The sequence below is a fragment of the Aspergillus costaricaensis genome (assembly GCF_003184835.1).
Source record: "Aspergillus costaricaensis CBS 115574 unplaced genomic scaffold BO79scaffold_6, whole genome shotgun sequence".
In the NCBI taxonomy this organism is placed as follows: Eukaryota; Fungi; Ascomycota; class Eurotiomycetes; order Eurotiales; family Aspergillaceae; genus Aspergillus; species Aspergillus costaricensis.
Window position 1 is genome coordinate 1,093,023 of NW_020291806.1, and position 21,857 is coordinate 1,114,879.

At 52.8% G+C, this 21,857-nt stretch overlaps 10 protein-coding genes across 10 annotated transcripts; 5 read left to right on the plus strand and 5 right to left on the minus strand.

Moving 5' to 3' along the window:
* Positions 1–308: 308 nt before the first annotated feature.
* Positions 309–1,478, plus strand: BO79DRAFT_190120 (uncharacterized protein; the record flags this gene model as incomplete). Its single annotated transcript, XM_025680711.1, has 2 exons — positions 309–409; positions 483–1,478. The coding sequence occupies 2 exons, from the start codon at positions 309–311 to the stop codon at positions 1,342–1,344; spliced, it is 963 nt and encodes a 320-aa protein (XP_025542942.1). The 3' UTR covers positions 1,345–1,478.
* A 30-nt stretch (positions 1,479–1,508) lies between these two features.
* BO79DRAFT_168373 (uncharacterized protein) lies at positions 1,509–3,068 on the minus strand. Its single transcript, XM_025679420.1, has 4 exons — positions 3,015–3,068; positions 2,894–2,942; positions 1,797–2,844; positions 1,509–1,738 (listed from the first exon to the last, which is right to left on the minus strand). The coding sequence occupies exons 1-4, from the start codon at positions 3,055–3,057 to the stop codon at positions 1,544–1,546; spliced, it is 1,335 nt and encodes a 444-aa protein (XP_025542943.1). The 5' UTR covers positions 3,058–3,068; the 3' UTR covers positions 1,509–1,543.
* Positions 3,069–3,320: 252 nt separating this feature from the next.
* On the plus strand, positions 3,321–4,813 carry BO79DRAFT_243679 (Tvp18 family protein). The gene is made up of 5 exons (XM_025685310.1): positions 3,321–3,515; positions 3,592–3,607; positions 3,870–3,965; positions 4,019–4,351; positions 4,461–4,813. The coding sequence occupies exons 1-4, from the start codon at positions 3,479–3,481 to the stop codon at positions 4,317–4,319; spliced, it is 450 nt and encodes a 149-aa protein (XP_025542944.1). The 5' UTR covers positions 3,321–3,478; the 3' UTR covers positions 4,320–4,351; positions 4,461–4,813.
* Positions 4,814–5,179: 366 nt separating this feature from the next.
* Positions 5,180–6,762, plus strand: BO79DRAFT_140149 (putative eukaryotic translation initiation factor 3 subunit EifCl; the record flags this gene model as incomplete). Its single annotated transcript, XM_025678214.1, has 2 exons — positions 5,180–5,488; positions 5,641–6,762. 2 exons carry the CDS (start codon positions 5,180–5,182, stop codon positions 6,760–6,762), a joined length of 1,431 nt encoding a protein of 476 aa, XP_025542945.1.
* Positions 6,763–7,495: 733 nt separating this feature from the next.
* BO79DRAFT_168380 (HesB/IscA family protein) lies at positions 7,496–8,835 on the minus strand (the record flags this gene model as incomplete). The annotated part of the gene is made up of 2 exons (XM_025679421.1): positions 7,496–7,934; positions 8,383–8,835. The coding sequence occupies 2 exons, from the start codon at positions 8,833–8,835 to the stop codon at positions 7,563–7,565; spliced, it is 825 nt and encodes a 274-aa protein (XP_025542946.1). The 3' UTR covers positions 7,496–7,562.
* A 163-nt stretch (positions 8,836–8,998) lies between these two features.
* Positions 8,999–10,862, plus strand: bna5-1 (kynureninase). The gene is made up of 4 exons (XM_025680712.1): positions 8,999–9,290; positions 9,352–9,695; positions 9,752–10,235; positions 10,290–10,862. The coding sequence occupies exons 1-4, from the start codon at positions 9,101–9,103 to the stop codon at positions 10,730–10,732; spliced, it is 1,461 nt and encodes a 486-aa protein (XP_025542947.1). The 5' UTR covers positions 8,999–9,100; the 3' UTR covers positions 10,733–10,862.
* Positions 10,863–10,908: 46 nt separating this feature from the next.
* On the minus strand, positions 10,909–12,085 carry BO79DRAFT_190134 (ER membrane protein complex subunit 4). Its single transcript, XM_025680713.1, has 3 exons — positions 11,682–12,085; positions 11,247–11,599; positions 10,909–11,158 (listed from the first exon to the last, which is right to left on the minus strand). The coding sequence occupies exons 1-3, from the start codon at positions 11,811–11,813 to the stop codon at positions 11,083–11,085; spliced, it is 561 nt and encodes a 186-aa protein (XP_025542948.1). The 5' UTR covers positions 11,814–12,085; the 3' UTR covers positions 10,909–11,082.
* Positions 12,086–12,698: 613 nt separating this feature from the next.
* On the plus strand, positions 12,699–15,249 carry BO79DRAFT_190138 (putative AP-2 adaptor complex subunit beta; the record flags this gene model as incomplete). The annotated part of the gene is made up of 5 exons (XM_025680714.1): positions 12,699–12,946; positions 13,013–13,088; positions 13,142–13,506; positions 13,556–13,984; positions 14,034–15,249. 5 exons carry the CDS (start codon positions 12,699–12,701, stop codon positions 15,058–15,060), a joined length of 2,145 nt encoding a protein of 714 aa, XP_025542949.1. The 3' UTR covers positions 15,061–15,249.
* Positions 15,233–16,831, minus strand: cwc25 (U2-type spliceosomal complex subunit CWC25). Its single transcript, XM_025689656.1, has 3 exons — positions 16,712–16,831; positions 16,190–16,633; positions 15,233–16,081 (listed from the first exon to the last, which is right to left on the minus strand). Exons 1-3 carry the CDS (start codon positions 16,735–16,737, stop codon positions 15,406–15,408), a joined length of 1,146 nt encoding a protein of 381 aa, XP_025542950.1. The 5' UTR covers positions 16,738–16,831; the 3' UTR covers positions 15,233–15,405.
* A 186-nt stretch (positions 16,832–17,017) lies between these two features.
* BO79DRAFT_168392 (SH3 domain protein) lies at positions 17,018–21,420 on the minus strand. Its single transcript, XM_025679422.1, has 3 exons — positions 19,226–21,420; positions 19,074–19,169; positions 17,018–19,020 (listed from the first exon to the last, which is right to left on the minus strand). Exons 1-3 carry the CDS (start codon positions 20,955–20,957, stop codon positions 17,219–17,221), a joined length of 3,630 nt encoding a protein of 1,209 aa, XP_025542951.1. The 5' UTR covers positions 20,958–21,420; the 3' UTR covers positions 17,018–17,218.
* Between the last annotated feature and the right edge of the window lie 437 nt (positions 21,421–21,857).

Here is a 21,857-nt window from a genome sequence, read left to right on the forward strand (position 1 = left end):
AGGGTCAAGAAGAAGCAAAACAACCCCCCTAAAACACCTCAACCCGAAGTGATGGGTGAGGAACCTGAAGAATAGCGTTGGGGATTCCGCGGAGTATCGCCGTTCCCTTTTTGGGACTTTTGGCTCGTTGGGAAAACTGACAAACAGTGCAAATAAGACAAACAGCCCGGCACTTCCCCGACGGGATCCCCGCAGATCAATTCACCAGTCCATCACTTTGGATAGCTTCATCCTCCAATTCGAGCATGACGCAATATCAATAACCCCCCTCTCTGTTTTTTTCTTTTGCGACCCACTATATATTCACTATGTCTGGTCATGCGCAGCCCGGAAAAGCCCCAGGCGGTCGGTTAAAGCCCGTGGCAGACTCGCTCGACACCGTGGGGTTTGTATCTAAAGGCGATCGAAAGTATGCTCACGGCCTCCTGATACCCATGGTGGAGCGACGATGCGGTTAACTGCGGCAGCGCTGACGCTCACAGATTGCTAGACCATAAGGTTCAGAAGGAGTACTATGACAAGATTGTAAATCGGTACATGGAATTCTGCGCCCGCCATTCCAAAAACCTAGAAGCGGCATGGACGTCACTTCCCAGGAGCGCTTCGAGCGATGCCACCAGCAATCCACCAGCTTCTCTTCCTTCCTTGGACAATAAGTCGACAGGGCCCCGTAGTCCTTCCCCCTCCACTGAACTATCCACCATTCTCCTCTCTCTTCGCAAGCTGCGCGAGGCGGTTCTGGCTACCAGCTCCACAATTCCCATCTCTTTCTCCCAGCAAGTCCACATCTTTTCCATCAAGTTCGCGATTCAAGCCCGACATCCTCCATCATACTTTCCTTCCTTTCGCTACATCCTAGAGGAATTACACACTTCTTCTCACCCCTTGCCGGACTCTGACTTGAAAGATCTCATTTCGTATTGGATCCTGGATTACGCATGTCGACAGGAGGACATGGTTGCTGCTTATCAGCTTCGTGCGCGTGCGCGCAGACGATACGGTTTTCAGTCATCGACTATAGACCGTGTCTTGAACGCCCTGGCACATGATAACTGGATTGTGTTCTGGCAGATCCGGCAAGGTGTAGATTCCCGGATGCGCGCCGTCATGAATTGGGCTGAAGACCGCGTCAGACGACATGCTCTCAAAGCAGTCGGCAAAGCTTATCTCAGCACTGACTCCAGATGGGTCACTGAAGGTTGCACCGGTGACAGCAATTGGACATGGGAGAACCTGGTAAAGGCGGAGAGCCTAGGTTGGGAGAAAGAGGGCGACAGAATTATCATCCGGAAGCCAAAGCAAAGGCCCCAAAATAACCTTGCACCTATAAAAGAGAATCCATGATGTTGTCGATTTGATGTTGTCATTGCTGCATCGTTATCTGGCGCTTATACGGGCATTGACGGAGTATGGCGTTTGTTTCAGGTGTTTAGACGGCTATATAGTTGGAGGATCCGACAGGCATTCTTAGAACAGCGCACCAGTCTTAGAACCGGGGACCTCCTTGCCATCAAGTGTAGACTTTCCGTGATTCATGCTGTCATTAAAGTTTGAAGTCCCCGTTGGGCCGATCAAGATTAGTAGTCCCAGTGACTGGTTGTCTGGCCACTGTTTCTACGAGGTCGGTTTTTAGCTTGGCGGATTTATCAGAGCATAGTTCATAGACGGTTGACAGGTTGAACACGAGGCTAGAGAACGAATGGTTTGCGTGCACCAGTGACTCAAGGACCTCACGTGCCTGTGGCATGGTTAAGCACGGGCTTGGTAGTAGGTAATCTTTGTGGAATATGACTTACTTCGTTCAACCTACCAGTGTACAACAAGGACACCGCCAGGTTCTGCGACATCATGGACTCATCGGGTCTGCGTTCCTCGTTGCCAAGTAAGGCGCGCCATTCAGTCACTGCGTCGTCGTACCGACCCTCGGCCATACTGAGGAGCGGGCGAAACACGGTGTTCCCGGCATCGCTCGCCTCGCCAGATACCTGCCTCGCAGTATCAAGATCGCCAATTATGAGCATCAAAAGTACTTTTCTCAGTTTATTGATCTCGCTTTCCGATTCCGCTATACGCAAGCTAGCGAGTGATCTCCTGGCGGCATCCAGATCCCCCATTTCAATGAGCGCGTTCACATTCCTCATGCCGAGGTCAGACAATCGCTCTCTCCACAACTTCCGCTCTTCGGGATCCATATCTGGCCGCAAAATCTCCCTTCGCGCTTCCAAGCCAACCTCGTAGAGTCCGCCAATGCCCCTACGTGAGTCGCCGAATCCAATGCTCTGGAGTCTAATAGCCAACACTCGTAGGGGCCATGGTACGATGTGACGAGGATAGTTTGGGTGCTTATCAGACGTCCCGGCAATCGGTTCCACATAATAGAAGGCGGAGCTCAGGTCTTCGAGTGCCTTTGACTCTTGCGCTGCGATGATCGTATTTCCTGACAGTTGCAGGCACGCTAGCCGAGTGTAAAACAGAGCAAAGATTCGTTTGATGTCAGTAGGCGAGATCAACGAGGATGTTAAGATCGTCCCACACAAATAAGCAGCGAGCAGAAAGTGACCTTCAGCCAGAAGCCGCTCAAGGGTGGCTAGGCTTGTGGACAGCGATTCATCTGACGTTGGGGCAAGGAACTCAGAGCGAAGCGCGTGCGGTATTTCTACCTGAGACAGCGAATGATACACATCATACCGGAGCAGGTACGAGAGATCTTTCTCCACTGTTGGTGGCAGTTCATCCGGTCCCAATGGATCCAGTCTGCTAAACGAAGCGCCGGTAAATCCAGCAAAGTCTGCTGTAGCCGGCCTTGGGGATGCGGCTGTGTTCACTGTTTCGGAGCCGAGCGGGCTGTAATTGTTAGTATGGGCCTAACTAATCAAGCAGATTCGCTGCTCACTCATCTGGCTGATCTAGAGGACCCTTCGTTGTGCTACGCGGCCTTGAAGCTAGGACGAATCAGCCTTATATTCTCTAGATTGCCGATGATACAACAAGCATCAAACATTAATGCTCCTTACATCTAGAGACATTGCGGGCGTGTTTAGTTGGCGAAGCCTCCATAGCTGTATCAATGGAGAAAGCAACAATTATTGATAGTCAGCCTAGTCGAAATGTTCTTGAGGCTTGTACTCAGTTCCCGCGGTGGAAAGCCTTCTGTTGCAGATTGGCGAGCTCTTTATCTAGGAACCGGGGAAAGTTGCTGGCAACATAATAATGCGGGATCCCCGACCTCAAAAGGCGGAAGAGGCCATTCTGCCGCGCGGTGAAGGGATCGGCCCGGACAGACAAACTGGCCCCATTCAAACCGTCAATCGCGTCTACTCCCGGCTGGTAATCTTAAGTAGTAGCCACACGATCAACCGACCATACTTTCCACTACCTCTATATAAGGCTACCGTCAGCATCGCACTATCGTTGCTCTATACACCCTGACTTGAACCGTTCTCTGCACCATCAAATACCCGCATCTTCGTTCGGCACTATGACTCTCGCCGAGGAGCTCCGCTCGAGAAACTTCAGTACGGACCTGCCTTGTTTACCATGACTTATTCTTTGACATACGAAGCAAGGGATAACTAACAACTTATCACATAGGCATCTATGGACAATGGTTTGTAACGCTTTTCTCTATTTTCTTTCTCGCCCGCCGCTGCCCAACTGTGCGCCTCTACAACATTTGCGAAAACGAATGATGGTTGCCTGAATCTCTTGAGCACAGCGCTTGGCGCTGTCTTGAAAGGACCTGCTTCAGTTGCCGCCTTGGACCACCATACACTTTGAATGTTCGCGCATAGGATTTGGGCGACTGCGACAAGATTGAAGCTATAAACATGGCGTTTAAAGGCAGTTTTGCTAATCGATGTCTGACGTAGGACGGGCGTGATCTGCATCGTCTTGTGCTTGGCTCTCGGTATCGCCAACATCTTCTCGTTCGACGTCGTGATTATCATCTTTAGTGTTCTGTGCCTGTGAGCTTTTCCTTTCCTATTCTTACACTGGTTTAGAAGCTTACAATGCACAGCATCTCTGGTTTGATCCTCATCTTCGCCGAAGTGCCCTTCCTCCTCAGAATATGCCCCACATCACCAAAATTCGATGCATTTATCCGACGCTTCACCACAAACTGGATGCGCGCTGCAATGTATACTGTGATGAGTGTTGTGCAATGGCTCAGTCTTATCAAGTCCGCTACCAGTTTGATTGCGGCTGCCGTTTTCCTACTCATCGCCGGTTTGTTCTATGCGCTGGCGGGTCTCAAGAGCCAGGAATTCGTCGGCAGCAAGACTTTGGGCGGCCAAGGTCTTGCGCAGATGATCGTCTAAGACTGGTCTGAAACGTGATCTATGAAGCTAAGGTACGCCTTTCGCCTGTCATGCAGCTATTGTATATGTCGTCTTCAACATTCGTGCACTGCGCTCGAAAAGAGCCACATGTTGTTTTCATGCTAATCGATTCTGCTGCAGGTGACTGACATGGAATGGAAAAAGAGACGGCTAAAGAACCATCTCTGGGCTGAATGCGCCACGATTATGAATCGATTGTGCTGTTCTTGACGCTGCCGAGCAGGGTCTTGTACTCGTATAGCATACTGTTTTGAGAAATTGGGATTCCTACGGCTCGGGCTACTGAAGTTTCTGCTCATGTGCCTTTATTGATTTTCTTCTTTGTGTCGTATTTGCAGTCCTGTTTTTGCTCTTGAGACTTGCTCAAAAACTGTTACAATGAGTTTTAGATGAATCATGTAATATTTACCATCTCGCCCCAGCGAATACCCGATTAGCATCCTAGCGATGAATGAATGGATTTGTTTGCATAGAATATGCTGTAGGGGCTGAGAGTTAAAGATAAGCTTGTTCCAACGCGGGGAACAATTAAGGAACGAATGTTAAATGAAGTGATCTCCTATACTACTGTAAACTAGTTACATTTACATGCAGGGATCCAGTTGTGCCCGAATGGTCGTGCATAGCTGACTCAGCACTGAAGTTATCCCCAGATAAGATAAGCACAACTCATTCAAGCGAAAACCCTCAAAATTCGACTCCGCCGAAACAATCGAAATCCCACACGCCGACGCCGAACCGCTACGCCAGACGACGTGCCCCCTCTCCTCCCCACCCATCCCCCCCGACCGTTTGCCGGACAATTTCCTACTCGTCGACAGACGTACTTCTATCGCAAAATGTCCTACGAAGAGCGCGCCAACGCGCACCCCAACCTGGGCGACGAGTCCGATGTGGAGGAGGAAGCGCTTGTCAACGACTACCGCGAGCAGGTCAACTTCGACGATGGCATGAGTGAGTTGGACAGAACGACATCCCTTGGAGGTGGTTCCCAGACGCAGGACCTCCAGGCACAGCTCGCTGCTGCTGCCACCCCGCTCGAGTACCAGGCTACTCTCGAGACCAAGTTCGCAAGCTACGACAACTACTGCAGCCTTTTCCACTACATCCTGAACTCTGAGGGTCCGGTTGAGCTCGAGGTTCCTTCTGTATGTACTCCTCCATCTGTCAGGTGCGACGGGCTGCGGCTGCGGCTGCAGCTGTATTTGATACATGCTTCGCTGCCTTGACTTGCAATTGTGTGCGGTTGAATCACCGCGGTTGATACACTGTGCTAACTAGCCCATCTTATTGTCAACAGTACTACTGGGCCTGGGATGTCATCGACGAGTTCATCTACCAGTTCGAATCCTTCTGCCGCTACCGCAACCGCGTCGCTCGCAGCGGCTCCAACGAGGAGGAGGCCCAGCTTCTCCGTGAGAACCCGAACACGTGGGGTTGCTACTCCGTGCTGAACGTCCTCTACTCCCTCATCCAAAGGTCCCAGATCAACGAGCAATTGGCTGCCATCAAGCGTGGTGAGGACCCCTTGGCGTTTGCCGGAGAGTATGGCTCCCGCCCTCTGTACAAGATGCTGGGATACTTCTCCATCATTGGACTCCTGCGTGTCCACTGTCTGTTGGGTGACTTCAGCCTTGCCCTCAAGACCCTCGACGACATCGAGATGAACAAGAAGGCCATGTTCGCCCGTGTCATGGCGGCCCACTTCACCACCTACTACTATGTCGGTTTCTCCTACATGATGATGCGTCGCTATGCCGATGCCATCCGCATGTTCAGCCACATCCTGGTCTACGTTTCCCGGACCAAGAACTTCCAGAAGGGTGGCAACAGCTACGATGCCATCGCCAAGAAGAACGACCAGATGTACGCTCTCATCGCCATCTGTGTCGCTCTCCACCCCACTCGCCTGGATGACACCATCCACTCCGCCCTGCGCGAGAAGTACGGGGAGCAGCTCAACCGCCTGCAGCATGGTGGCCCCGAGGCCCTTCCTCTGTTCGAGGAGCTCTTCCGTTCGGCCTGCCCCAAGTTCATCAGCCCCACTCCCCCCGACTTCGAGAACCCGGCCCTCAACGTCGACCCTGTTGACCACCACACCGCCATCTTCATGGATGAGGTTAAGAACACCCTGTACAACCCTACCATCCGCTCCTACCTGAAGCTCTACACCACCATGGACCTGAAGAAGCTGGCTGGCTTCCTGGAGGTCGAGCCCGAGAAGCTCCGCTCTTGGCTCCTCATCAACAAGCAGCGCAGCCGTCAGGTGCGCTGGGTAGAGGGCGGCCTTCTGGAGGGCGAGCCGGTCAACGCCAACGACCTCGACTACGCTCTGGAGAACGACCTCATCCACGTCAGCGAGACCAAGGCCGGACGCCGTCTCGTGGACTGGTACCTCAGGAACCTTGCTCGTGTCTACTAAGTCCGAGTACGCTACAGCGACCCCTTCCAGTGCCAAAACGCATATCCCCACGTCATTTGACTTGAGACATGCGTCCGGTCTGTAACTAGACTCCACGAAGGGGTACTCAATCTCAGCAAGGAACCACGAGAGACACACTGAAGTGCAAACAGAAAGAAGGGGATGTGTGGTCCAGGAGATATCATCAGCTAGGAAGGGGATCGTTTGGGCTATCAAGTCCAAGTCGTGCTTTTTCGAACGGGTCATCAATTACCATCTCACCTTTTGTGGGCCCGTTCACTTACTCACGTCTTCCCCATCCCACCAACATCATGATTCTTTTTTTTTTATCTTATCTATTTATTTATTCTGTCCTCCGCTTCCCATATCTTGCTTCGATTGTCCATGCTTCTCATTACTCAGGGGGTTGGTCGCACAACCCTTTGACCATCCTGGTTATACGGGGTTGGAGTCGACAAAAAGAATTCTTCTTTTCCTTTTTTGTTTTTCATTTGAGGAAATGTTCCAAGGCGTATCCCATTATGCTTGTGTTTGGTTTTGCTTCCGGTTCGACACGGTCTGGTCTGTGTGCATCGAGCTGTTTGTGTCTTAGCTAGCAGAGGACAGACAGGGATGTAGAATCCGCATGATGAAATAGATGATGACTTAAGCAAATATTCTCCATTCAATCTCTAAGTAGATAGATAGAAAGAAGCAGCTGGGGGTATAGCATTACTCTATCTCATATTCTAGTATGATACACATATACAGTTAGGTTGGTTGGGTCCAGGAATAATAGACCTATCTAGCTAGGTCCTCATTCAATCCTGAACATCAAAACTAGTCCCGCACCCACAGTTACTCGTTGCGCGCGGATTGTCCACAATCTTAAACTGACTTCCAATCAACTCCATCGTATAATCCACCGTACTGCCCGAAAGAAGCTCCAGCGATGGCTCATCCATGACTACTTTAGCTTCTCCGGTACCTGCTACCTCTGCATCTCCCTCCTCAGGCTCGGCTGCGAAAACAGTGTCTTCCTCCGCGTCGATCTTGGATGCGGCCTCCAGGGACATCAGGTATTGGAATCCATGGCATCCACCGCTTGTGACGGTGATGCGGAGATGGTGGTAGGGGTTTTCTTCCTTGGTGATGGAGGGGGATGAGGAAGGGTCTGTGATTTCGCGGAGACGCTGTTGGAGATATGTTAGTTCACGATGTAACTGGATTACTCTAGCGACTTGAAGAGCCAGAAAGAAAAGGAAATGTTGTTATCCCTCCTCTGCGAGAGAGAATGGGAAAAATGCAAAAAAACATACAACAGAAGGGATTCGCTGGTGGTCACCCACCCAACTACTAACCTCCCGGCGTGTGGCTTAAGTACGGCTGAGCGGACGGGAAGCCCTGTTTTCCACACCCTGTGGTCGTATGTACTTGTTTCATACTTGAGAGGGCTCATATCGTGGCTAACAGTAGGCTAGCTCCGTTGATCCGGCGCATTTGCTTCCAATGTGCTTGCATCTCCGTTTCAACCTCCGAACGCAACTCAAGCCGTACCATCGCCACATTTTCGCAATGCTCTTTCGGAAGAGGTATAGTATATGCAAGCAGGGACAGAAAGGAAATATTGTTTCAACGTACCTCGGCGGCCCTCGGCGAGATACTAATCAACAAGTCCTTTCCCTCTTCGTCAACTCTCGGGTTTTGTAGCACCTTGGTAGCTGATCGGATACTCGTGGTGGAAAAGGAAGAGCGTTGTCCGAAAGCGTCAAAGCGGAATAGTGATCGCGGTGAGGATGTGCTCGCCCGGGGGCAAAGGAATCTAGGCCGGAGCGTGGATCGTTGGGAAACGGTATCGCAGAAAGATGCGGAGAAGCTCAATGTCGGCAACGTTGCCGGGGAAAGTGCAGAAACCGCGGTGCGAGGCGAATGAGAGCGGGAGAGCCGGCGGGCAGCTGTTGAGAGGATCGGACGGGACATATTTGTTGTCATAGAGGGTAGATTAGGTGTTAGGAAAGGCGAGTGAAGGAGGACTTTTGTTGAGGGAGAAAGAAGACTGGATTGATAATATGATCGGAGGCTCGGAGCAGCCATCGAAAAGAAGGTACTATTATTGCCGTTAGTCAGAGGGTTCGGGATGACGCCATTGGTCGATCGGGGACCGGCAAGAAGTGGCAGAATTGAGATAATCGCGGGGAACTTCATTGGCTTTGCTTGACATTTCCATGACTGTAGCTTCTTCTCCTTCTTCGCTGATGGTGTCTATGATTGTATAGTAGACGAGGATTTTGGATATATTCATACTATTTCTCTTTGACAGTACATAGTACTTCCGCCATACCAAGGGAGCATCTTAACCATGAGTTCTAAACATGCACATGAATCGAGCGTCAGCTCCCCGCTTTCCTACAAGACTGATAGCAATGCCTTCACCAAGGAATATGCAGAGTCTCTCGATGCACAAGATCCTTTGCGCGAATTCAGAAAGGAATTTATTATCCCTTCTAAAGTTGACTTGAAAAGGAAGACTTTGGCAATTGACAATAGCTGTACGTATCGTAGCGCTGCTATATTGTCTCAATTTCACTAATCAATTGCCCTCTCATCTAGCCACTGATGAGTCTGATCCCCGGTGTATATATCTCTGTGGAAACTCATTGGGAGTTCAACCTCGTATTGCCCGCAAGTACATTGACTACTATCTACGGACATGGGCTATCAAAGGCGTAACTGGACATTTTCTTCCGCACGAGGACCAATTGCTCCCACCATTTGTTGACGTCGATGACGCCGGCGCGAAGCTCATGGCGCCAATTGTGGGAGCCCTGGAGAGTGAAGTGGCAGTGATGGGCACACTGACGGCGAACCTACACTTCTTGATGGCGAGCTTCTACCGCCCGACCCAGGAGAGGTATAAAATTATCTTGGAAGGGAAGGCTTTCCCGAGTGACCATGTGGGTTTGAACCTAATAATCATTTGAGAAGCAGTTACTTAACCCATTGAGTATAGTACGCCATCGAGTCACAGATTCGCCACCACAATCTTCGCCCAGAGGATGCCATGGTCCTCATCGAGCCGGAAGACCGCTTGAAGCCGGTTCTGCGAACAGAGCAAATCCTCCGAGTTATTGATGAACATGCCTCAAGCACAGCGCTTGTGCTTCTTTCTGGTATTCAGTTCTACACAGGACAATACTTCGATATTGAAAAGATTACCGCGCATGCCCAATCCAAGGGAATTCTCGTTGGCTGGGACTGTGCGCATGCAGCTGGAAATGTCGACCTGCGCTTGCACGACTGGAATGTAGATTTTGCTGCGTGGTGTAATTACAAGTACCTCAACAGTGGTCCAGGTGGGATGGCAGCTTTGTTCGTGCATGAGAGACATGGCCGAGTTGAGATGGACAAGGTTGGCAGTGATGAGGAGCCATTCCGTCCGCGCCTCTCGGGCTGGTGGGGAGGCGACAAGAAGACTCGCTTCCTCATGAACAACAGTACGTAGGCAACTTTCTGCCACAGATTACTCAACAACTAACTAAGAAACACAGACTTCGTTCCGCAGACGGGTGCCGCAGGATTCCAGCTATCCAACCCTTCCGTTCTGGATATGAATGCGGTCGTGGCGTCGCTTGAGCTGTTCAATCGGACCTCGATGGCCGAGATTCGTCAAAAGTCCTTGAACGCCACTGGCTACTTGGAACATCTCCTCCTGAACTCCCCTGCAGACTTCTCTACTGGGAAACGACCTTTCTCCATCATCACACCTTCGAACCCAGCAGAACGTGGTGCACAACTCAGTCTGCTGTTGGAACCGGGACTTTTGGATAGCGTCTTGGAGACACTAGAAGAGCACGGAGTTGTAGTCGACGAAAGGAAGCCCGACGTCATTCGAGTTGCACCGGCACCTTTGTACAATACGTACACGGAGGTGTGGGAGTTTTGCCAGATCTTCTTCGAAGCCTGTCAGAAGGCTTTGAAGTCACGAAAGTAAGCAACGGAGAGATGAGTAAGTTGGGTTGCCGAATCTGGATTGATATTGCGTATATGTCATCATGAATATATAATGTTATTTATGTCTAATAGTTGTGACACTGGACAGACATGGACCAATCTACATAATGCCTACTATATATGAATATGTTACTATCAGACTAAGGACTTGAAGCACCACATAACACTACCCCTCCTACATGATAAGCTATATGATGTCGAGGACAACATCAGTAGTGCCAGCCCTACCATATCCAATTACCATGGCAGCTCCCTTCCAGATGACTATAGCTTCATATTTCTCAATTAACACAGCATCGAACATACACTCATCCCGAACGATCATCCCAATCAACCAAAAGCAAAGTAAGCGCGCTCCAACGGTTGCCGTTCCGACTCCCAAGCCAGCCAATCCGATCTTGTAGTCCTGTCGCAATGTAGTGTTAGCAATGAACAATAACCAATCAAGCGCACATTCCACGCGGCAACAAGCACAAGACATGGGCACCACATACGGCAAAAGTCCCATCGCATTAACCTTCCAAATACCCAAGCACAACAGCACCAGCTGCATAACGACATATATCGCCTTCACACCCAGAAGCTTCGCGCGCGTGCCCTCTGTATCGAACTTGGCGAACACCGTGTTGGTATTAATCAGGCCCTGGATGGGGCCCTTGAACAGCATAAACACCATCATGATACTGAAGATCTGTAGACTATTTCCGGACATGTACATCATGATCGCGTTCATGGGGATCTGCTTCGAGGGAGCGAGGGCAATTTCCCATGCTTTCTTGAGCTTCAGGGTATCGGTTTCGACGGGTTTGGACGGGGCGGAGGTTGCTGAGGACTGCTGGGCGCGGTTCTGCAGTGGATGTGAATGTCGCGTTAGTATGATCTGGGTGCGAATAAGAGGATGGGTATAGTAATCGGCAAAGAAAACGTACGTTCTTGCCAGTTGATTTCCTGGAGAAGCCTGGAGGATCAGGGATACTGGTAGCCTCTTTGGATGGGCGTGGCATGGGGGTGTTCATTCTCACCACCCATTGGGGCGGCGGTGGAGGGGGGAGAGAAACCATGGTGGACTGTGAGAGTCGAAAGAACTCTCAGTATATAGCTTCTCTGTGCCTGGGAGATATTGAGGGATAGAGAGGTCGCGGAAAGGTTGATGCTGCAAGCCAGGCCGAGCTTGGAGATGAGGAGGGAGCGATTAGAGTGACGATGATCCGGCCGGAATCGATGGATGGAATGGATTTCTCCACCAGCGCGGAGTTGGCGGCCCCCGTTCCACTCCTGATTCTCACGCTGCCTCTCCAAAGTTGCTCCAGTCGACGTCGGTTTGGGATTTCACAATCATCAAGGACAGAGAGAGGGAGATAATTTGGGGTTATATTAATTGAGATAGGTAAGTACACTGTCGCGCCCTCAAACAGAGACATTCCCCCCTGTGCCTTGACGCTAACGAGTCTAGTCTGCCCCCCTCTCCGATGCAATTGAAGCTTCGGAGCAGCAGACCAACCAAGCCAACTAGTCTACCGATCGAGTGCCCCTTGAAGCTCTCCGACATCCGTGAACGATTATTTGACGATATCAAGACCGAGGTCTTTTGTGATTATACGTGACAAAACAAACCGGATCAGAGGATTGGAGGATTGTGAACCTGCACCATGAGTTCCAGCGGGGGAGATGCGAAGTTGTTCGCCAGGGTGAGTACTTTGATGTGCATTGGCACTGCTCTCCTTCCTGCCGCTCAATCGGACCATCCATACATGACGTGCAAGAGCCCTTTGGGCGTGTGCTTATCTTCCCGCGCTTCCCCTCATGCCTGTTCCCAGCGCTGGCTTTGTCTTTTCCTTCTGCGGGGGGTCTTGTTCACTATGCTCCTCATGCTGCCTCCTCCGAATCCCCTCCTCCTGGCTGGCCCCCAAATTCCTCCCTAGTCCGGTCTACATCCTTACCTTATTATGTTCCTCAGCGTGGTTCCTTATACAGCGCAATATGGCTCACCATTCTCTCGTTCCAAACAGGGCAAAGTCGCCGAGTTGCGACAGGAGTTGAACAGTGGGGGGAAGAAGGACAAGAACCATTCGGCCAAGAAGATCGCGCTTAAGAAAATCGTCGCCAATATGACCATGAGCAATAATGATATGGTCGCTTTGTTCCCCGACGTGATCGGTTGTATGAACTTGCCCAGCCTGGAGATCAAAAAGATGTAATGTTTCCGGGGAAGATATTGTATCGCATCTTGTGTGGGAACTAATAGTTTCTCTCACTACAGGTGCTTTCTGTTCCTCGTGAATTATTCGAGAGCGAAACCCGAGGTTGCGCTCAAGGCTTTGCCGTTCCTCATCGATGTGGGTGTTTTCCTTTACGTCTGGGGATGTGACAGCTAACCTGAATAATCCAGGATATGGAGGACTCCAACCCCCTCGTGCGTGCCCTGGCACTACGGACCATCTCCTACATCCATGTCCGCGAGTTTGTCGAAGCGACAGTGCAACCGGTCAAGCGACTGATGAGCGATATGGATCCGTACGTGCGCAAGACCGCCGCTTTCTGCGTCGCGAAGCTCTACGAGCACGATAAGAAGATGGTCGAGGCGTCGGATCTGATTGATAGGCTGAACAGCATGCTCAAGGATGAGAACCCGACGGTGGTTTCTAGCGTCCTGGCCTCCTTGGTGGACATCTGGGGTCGCAGCGAATCGATCTCTCTGACTATTGACTACACCAGTGCCTCGAAGCTCGTTTCGATCTTACCAGACTGCTCTGAGTATGTGTCTATGCTTCTGTGTCCGATGCAGGTTACTGACATTGTGCAGATGGGGCCAGTCTTACATCCTCGAGGCTTTGATGTCCTATGTCCCTCAAGACTCCGCAGAATCCCTGTTGCTGGCAGAGCGAATAGCCCCCCGCCTCTCGCACTCCAATTCTGCCGTTGTCCTGACCTCTATCCGCGTCATCCTCTACCTCATGAACTACATTGCCGACGAAAGACATGTCACCTCCCTCGCAAAGAAGCTATCACCGCCCCTTGTCACCCTTCTCTCCAAGCCACCAGAAGTACAGTATCTGGCTCTCCGAAACGCCATCCTTATCCTGCAGAAGAGGCCCGAAGTGCTCCGCAACGATATCCGCTGCTTCTTCTGTAACTACAACGATCCGATCTACGTCAAGGTCACCAAGCTGGAGTTGATCTTCATGCTGACCACCAAGGAGAACATTTCCGTGGTTCTTGCAGAACTCAGAGAGTACGTCGGTCCTCCCTTCCTCTAACCCTCACTACTAACACGTCCATAGGTATGCGACTGAGATCGACGTCCACTTCGTGCGCAAGGCAGTGCGTGCCATCGGAAAGCTCGCCATCAAGATTGAGTCCGCCGCAAAACAATGCATCGACACCCTGCTGGAACTGGTCAACGCGAAGATTCCCTACATCGTCCAGGAGGCGACGGTTGTGATCCGCAACATCTTCCGCAAGTACCCTAACCAATACGAGAACATCATCGGCAACGTGATTCAGAACATCGACGAGCTCGACGAACCCGAAGCCAAGGCCGCCATCATCTGGATTATCGGCCAGTACGCCGACCGCATCGAGAACTCCGACGGCCTCCTCCAGGACTACCTAGCCACCTTCCACGACGAAACCGTCGAAGTCCAACTAGCCCTCCTTACCGCCACCGTCAAGTTCTTCATCCAACGTCCCACCAAGGGCCAACAGCTCGTCCCCCAGGTCCTAAAATGGTGCACCGAAGAAACCGACGACCCGGACCTCCGCGACAGAGGCTACATGTACTGGCGTCTGCTATCCACCGACCCCAAGACCGCAAAGCAGATCGTCATGGGCGAAAAGCCCCCCATCAGCGCCGAAAGCGAAAAACTCGACTCCCGCACCCTCGAGGAACTCTGTCTCAACGTCGGCACTCTCGCCACCGTGTACCTGAAACCCGTCCAACAAGTCTTCCGCTCCGCGCGCACAAGACGCCTACAGTACAGCCCTGCCCTGCAGAAACCGAAGGAAGAACCCGGCACTGCTGTCTGGCAATTCCCCGCCCCGTCGCAATCCAACAGTCCCACTGCCGCCATGGCTGCCAGCGCATCTGCCCCCAGCGATATGAACGCAGCCGTCAGCGCAGCCGACAGCTACTTCAACAGTGTCGGCACCCAGCAAATGGCTGCACTGGACCTAGGCGGTCGCGAAGACGGTGGTGTTGGCGGTGGTGGCGCCCCTCAGACGCAGTATGTCGTTACTCAGAACCAGCAGCAGGTGTATCAGCCGCAGCTGGCGGGAGGAGCAGCCACGGGTGAGTTGTTGTTGCTGTAATTGTACTGGTTGTATTATTCTTTCTTCTTTCCTGCTAGATAGGTTCTTAATTCTTTTTGGAGCGGTTTATCAATTATTTCGCAGGCAGGGACTTGTGATGTATTCTGTTTTATTGTCCTTGATGCTTGGATATGTAGGTCAATATGCATATGTTAGAGCATGAATAATAACATAAATCCTTGGTATATGATACATAGATAGCATGTTGAGCATAGGTATGATGAGAAAGGAGAATGACTGCATCCGTATCGTGCTTCCAGAGCACAGCACATCATCCATCTATCCCATGATCATCATACGAAGCCAACAACATTCATGAAAATTTAACTAGTATGATGATAACAATTAATCCTCATCCAAGCGAGCCAACCCACCCCGACTGCGCTTAATCCGCTCATCCAGACTATCCTCCTGAAGCTGTTTATGCAGCCCAGACACAAAGCGACCCTTCTCCGAGCGATGCTTCTCATCTTCTTCATGCTGCTTCGCTTCAATAGCACTGACTTCCGCAATGCGCTGTCGCCGAGCATCCTCCATCTCGCTCGCGTTCGCTTGCATCTCTGCTAGCTTGCGTTGCCGTTCTTCCTCTTGCTGCTTGCGCTTCTGCTCGGCTTCTTCAGCGTTGGGCTTGTCGCGGCTGTATGTATCTCTGTCTCGGGGACGGTAGTCTCTCTTATCTTGGTGGTAGCGACTGGATCGCTCGCGGTCGCGGTCGCGGTCTCTGCGATCACGGTCACGCTCACGGTCCCGAGAATCTCTGTATCCATCGCTTTCTCTCCGATCGTCGCTGCGCCGTCTGTCAGAGTGATGGCGATCCGCAGGGGATCGATCTCGCCGGTCATATCGATCTTCACGATCACGATCACGATGCTCCCGATGTCTGCTCGAGCGGTGATAATCTCGATCACTATCCCTTTCTCTCCTATGATCCCTCTCACTCCTCCTCTCCTTATCCCTATCATCACGATCACGATCATCTCTCCTCCTCCTCTCCGGCGACCTCGACCTATGCCTCCTCTCCCTCTCCCTCCTCCTCTCCCTATGCCCATCCCTATCCCTCTTCTCCCCCTTCGAAGACCCTCCCCCCTTCCTAACCTCCTCTCTAACCATCCCCTCCAACGCCGCCTGCTCCCTCTTCCTAATCTCCAAAAGCGGATCAGCCAACACCTTGGCCATCGTATCCCTCGAATTCACCACCGGCTGCTGCTGCACTGCACTCCCACCACCAAGCGACGCATTAAACTCCGCCCCCTTCTTCAACCCCTCCGTCTCCCCGCCCTCCTTCTTCAACAAAATCCCATCAATCCGTCTCTTCCCCAAAAGATACCCTTCCATTTCCTCCGCGTACATACCCCCAGCTGCCCCTCCGGACCCAGGCTCCTGATACATCCAGTCCACGCGCTGGATCTGCTTCGGTTTCCCCGTCCCTTCTTGTAGCCGTTGGAGTTCTTGGATTTGGCGCTCTTCGTCGCGCTCGCGGCGGAGTTGGTCGATGCGTTTGCGCTCTTCCAGTGCGCGTTTTTCTTCCGCCCAGACGCGCTCTTGGTTGCGGAGGAGGGAGGGGTGCCATGATCTGTTTCATTTTTAAATGTTGCGTTAGTGTTGAAGTTGGAACGGGGGGAGAGTTGGGGGAGAGAGAGGGAGTGCGTACTTCTTTAAGTTGAGGTCGCCACCCATTTTGTGAGAGGGGGCTGGGTGTCCAGCTGGTTGTTTCTTGGTGTTGTTGTTGCGAGGACTGGGGGTTGTAGGTGGATGGGGGAGGAAGTGGTAGGTGTGAGAGATGGTGATGGATGGGGGTGAATTCCCGATAGGGAAGTATTGTATTGCCACTCACTGCGGCTGTCTGACTTGCCGGTTTCTGCCTGAGGCATCAATATATATGCTACGTTTGAACGGTGATTATTTCTATATTTATGGCAAAAGGACTTTACATATAATGTATTCGCACTATGCAGTAAACAAATGATAGATTAAGCACATATGGATAACATCAATAGGTACATACAACAAGAATGTTAGTTAACACATCACAGAGGCAATCGAGGTTTGTCCGCCTGCGGTCCATGTACCAGCGGCATTAGATATACCAGAATCAAATCATTTACTCGTCTCCGCTCGTCTCCACTCTCCACAGAACTTCAAATATTTCATACTGTACTTATTTCTCCCAGCCCACATAGCTACGGGGCATCACTCGCCACACCTTGCATTCGCCACTGCGGAGGTCGTTGAGCTTGAAGCTCTCCATCTTGACCTTTTTGCTTTCGCGGCCCTGCTCCCAAGCACGGATCTTCTTCTTGGTTCCGTCCCAATCAACCACAATGGCCACGTGGTCGGGCTTGCCTACTTCCGCACTGTACTTCTGGTGCATCGTGCCGCGATGTCCCTGGAAGCGTGCGTTGCGGAAGCTGACGATATCACCGGCGCGGATCTCGTCGTTCTGCTGTACAGAAGCGTTGGCTAGATTGGAGTAGACCAAAGCGCCATAGGCACGTGTTCCAACCGGCTTGAGGGCATCCGACAAGGGACTGAGCACGTGCTGGACGAGGCCAAACGGTGTGCCGTCGGCAACGGTAGTGTTCTGAATGGAATTGGCCGTGGAGGCGATGCGAGTGCCAATCTGCAGATGTGCGTTCTCGAGTTGGTCCTGACGAGGCTGGATAGGAGGAGCCTCGTGGCGCTGCTCAAAGGCAACATCCGTGGGATTCCGAGCGTCGAAGTTGACCGTAATCACCGTTTGCGAGTGGTCAATAAAAAGAACGTAGATGTCTTTGGTCACCATGGTCTTGCCACCTCTCTTCGAGGAACTTGACTCCTCGAATTCAAGCAAGATGTCCTTGCGGTTCTGGAACACGGGAGGGGGAGTATTGTGCTGCGTCCACCAGAGCGTGTTCTCTGCCAGGTCTACGTCCATAGCGATGAAGCCTTGGTCGGCGGACGGACGACTGACATCCATGGACCGCCGCATGCTGGGCTGCGCTCTGGGGACATCAAGCGATGCACGGTTGCTACGCGGCGTGGGTGGGGGTAACGTGGGAGGCGGGGGTGCCATCGAGGTTCTCTTCTCCGACTGGGAGAATGTTGATTCGTGGTGTGATTGGACGGGCGAAGCTTCATAGAGCTCCTCCGATTCTTCCTCCGCAGGCTGGGAAGGGACAACAGGAGGTAGCTGCGGCGGTCCAGCGGGAACAGGTGGAGGCCCCCTTGGGGTAGGCAGTCCATGTTGCGGGGCATTGTAACGGTACGGATCATACTCTTCATCATCACCTCCAAAAGACAACTCTCGGTGGGGAGGAGGAGGAGGAGGGGGTCCGCGGGGGGAATCTATGGAGGCCCTGCCCGCACTCTTGGGAGGCTGAATTGGGGGCGGAGGAGGGACTGCCCTAGGGGCATTTGGGGGAGGCGGGGGCGGAAGACGAGTCTGTGGCGGGCTCCGAGGAGATTGAAGTGAATGGTCGTCGGTAGTCGTCCCCTCGTCGAAACTTGAATCACGTCCATGAGATTTCAGTGCGTCCTTAAACTTGGCACCGGATGCAATGTCAGTGTCGTAGTCGCCGTCATACTCGGTGACCTCGCCCTCCACCTCTTCGCCCGCTTGGCGAGACTGTGAGGTCACACTGGTTCGACTGTCGGCAGTCGACCTCCGGCGAATATTAACGGGCGGCGGGGGAGGAGCTGCTCGACTCTGAGCCGGGGCGGGTGGATTGCCTGGAATAGGAGGTGGAGGTCGGCTAAGTCTCTTATCTGCAGGAAGTGTGGGCGATTTCGGAGAGGTGACATCGTATGTCGACGAGCGGCGAGAGTCTAGATGATCGGGGAGCGGAGGAGCAGGAACAGGTTGGCTTGGAGACTGATCGGCTGCCGCAGCGTTGAGGGAGAGATTCTTAGTATGCAAGGAGAGCTCATCGTCCGACTCTTCGCCCGTGTCAGCAGGAGCAACGCCCTTAGGGGTGGTTTGATCTATCCCAGGTCAGCATGTGTGGCAAAGGACACTGATACCATGGAGAACTTACGTCCGGGAACAGGGGGCGGAGACAGAGGCGCATCGTGAGGGACAGGAGGTGGAACTGGCCGTGTTTCGAGTGGCGGAGGGGGCGGAGCCGCGCGCTCTGTTTAGAGAATAGTTAGATGGTATGCTAGGATCATCAATGACTTATGCTCTTACCTAAAGGCGCAGGTGGCCTGTCGGTGGATGTACGCCGAGGAGGCTCTTCCTCTACCACATCTTCGACATCAGGGACCTCATGCGGAGGATGCTGCTCTGTCACAGGGCTCGTCTGAGCTTCCTCCTCCTCCTTCTCCACGCTTGGTGTGGCAGCAGGCTTGGCCACGTTCATCCCCGGCAGAGCCATGATCGGCACTGGAGGGGCAGCAGCTGGGCCGGATCGTTCATACTCCCCGCTGGGTCTCTCGGCTTCCACGGGTGCCTTTGGCTTCCGAGGAGCTGCAGCCGGACGAGGCATGCCACCAGGAGGCCCAAAGAAGCCCATCATACCCATTCCACCGCTCATCTTGGCCATTCTTTCGCGGAGCTCCATCTTGCGCCTGACTTCCGGGTCTATCTCTTCTTCCTCCTCCCCTTCTTCTTCCTCCTCTGCACCTTCATCAACCTGAGCTTCACGTTCTTCGGCTTGCTCCAGCTGCCGAGATTCTGCTTGAGCTTCGTGCTGAACCTCCGCCCGGGCGCGCTCGTCATAGTCCTCCTTGCTCGTAGACGTCTCCTCCGCATCTTCAGTATCAGCGGCGGCTGAATCATCGGCATCGTTGGTATCGCTGACGAGCTCCCGCACTGGCGGAGGGGGCATAGCTGCTGGCGGGGCTGGCGGGTGAGCGGCTTTCACCGTCTCAACACTGTGGTCTCTCTCAGGCTCGCCAGATGGGGTGCTCTCGGTCGGCGGTTCTTCCACAGGCATCGCTTCTTCGTGAGACTCGGTGCGCTTCTTGGGGGGAGGGCGCTTGGGCTTGTCCTTCTTCTGAGCGGCTTCAGCGTGACGAGCAGCTTGCTCCATCTGCTGTTTTTGCAAGAGAGCAATCCGCTCCTTCAAGCTTGTCGGCTTGGGCTGCTCCTCCGCACCTTCCTCCGCGCCTCCACTGGACAGTGGCCGAGTCTCGGAAACGGGCGGCTCCTTCGCCAGACGTTCTTGGACCTCAGGATCCTCCTCCCTTCTGTAGATCTTGCGAGGAGCCTCACGGGGCGGGGGTACGTATGCATCTCTACTGGGAGGTGCCGCAACGAACGGCTTCTTGACGAAGGAAGTGGTCTGGCCGCCCAAACCACCCGGCTTGAAGGGTGCAATTGGGGGTGCGGCGGGTTTGTTGAAAGCAGCAATGCGATCCCTGAACGATGACCCTGTCGGCTTCTCCGCAACGGCGGGAGGTGGGGGCTTGGACGAGGGTTTCGGAGCCGGTTCGCTGATGTCATTTGCAGGGGGTTGAGGAACCGGGGCAGGAGCCGGGACAGGCGCTGGCTTCGGGGACGAGGGGAGCTCACGGGTTGGTGACGCCAACGCAGGAGGCGGCGATTGAGGAGGTTGGGGCACAGGTGCAGGTGTATCCTCCACTTCGGGTTCCAGGGAGCGCGGGGGCTCAGTCGTAGGGGACTCGACAGCAACAGCGGGCTCTGGAGGAGGCGGCCCGGGAGCGACCTCTGGTTCCCTCTTCGGTCGACTCGGGCGTGTAGGCCGCGGAGGAGCTGGGGGTTCATATCTTTCCACGAAGTTCTTGGGGAAAATACCCTCTCGCTTGTGCCCCGACTCGTCGGTATACTCACCAAAGTACCATTCCGCGTCTTCCACCGCCGTCACGGTTACAATCTGGCCGATGGCAAAATTTAGGTCGTCATCGTGGTCCGAAGCGTATTCGAAGACCGCTTTGACTGTGAACGGCGGACTGGACATCTGGCAAGTCGAGACGCTGTCACAGCGGACGTGGTGGTGGTGGGGGGTAGAATGGGGAGCGGAGCGAGAGGGAGGCTGGCGGAATGCAAATGACACGGCAGAACAATAATGATTGCAGGTAGTGGAGCACTAGACTGGAAAGCGTCTAATGCAGACAGACATGTGCAGTGCAGATATGCTTAACAGCGGGGTTTTGGAAGGTAAGCCGGTATGCTTCGGAGGGAGCAAAAAATAACAATAATAATATGTCAGCCTGCTGGACTGACTGACGTAGTCAGAGAGCTTAGTACCTCCGGAGATCGGAAACACCGCAAGGGGGAGGGGGAGTGGAGGAAGAGGGGGGTGAGAAGAAGTAAAAGGATAAGAATAACTTACTGCAGGGTAAAAGACAACAATGTCCAGAGAGACGGGAGAATATAGGAAATTAATGCACAAGGGAAGGAAGACAAAAGGAAGGAGTGGGATGGGGGGGAGGTGGGTGTGGTGTTGGAAAGGGAGGGAGGGAAGAGGGAGAGTGGAAGAGGAGGGACGGCGAGAGACAGAGAGAGAGAGAGACACTGAGCACAACGACTGCTACTACTGACAAGTACTACGACGACGACGACAACGACCACAGTACTAACTTAACACTTCACAACTCTTCTTGCCTGGCGGGACACTTGCTCCACTCCCGCAGCGATCGGCAGCTAATAAGATTGAACAGCCCGTCAGACACCAAAAGCCAACACAAAAACATACGATGGAACAGCTGCCTGAGGGCCGTGGAATTAATCGCGGTTGGTACATCATTGCTATTTACACTGAAGTGTAGCTAGAAAGTACTACTACTATATTAACAAGCAGCTGCCGCGCTTCACGCGGTGCTCCTTGACTATATCTTAGATTATGTATATAATTAAT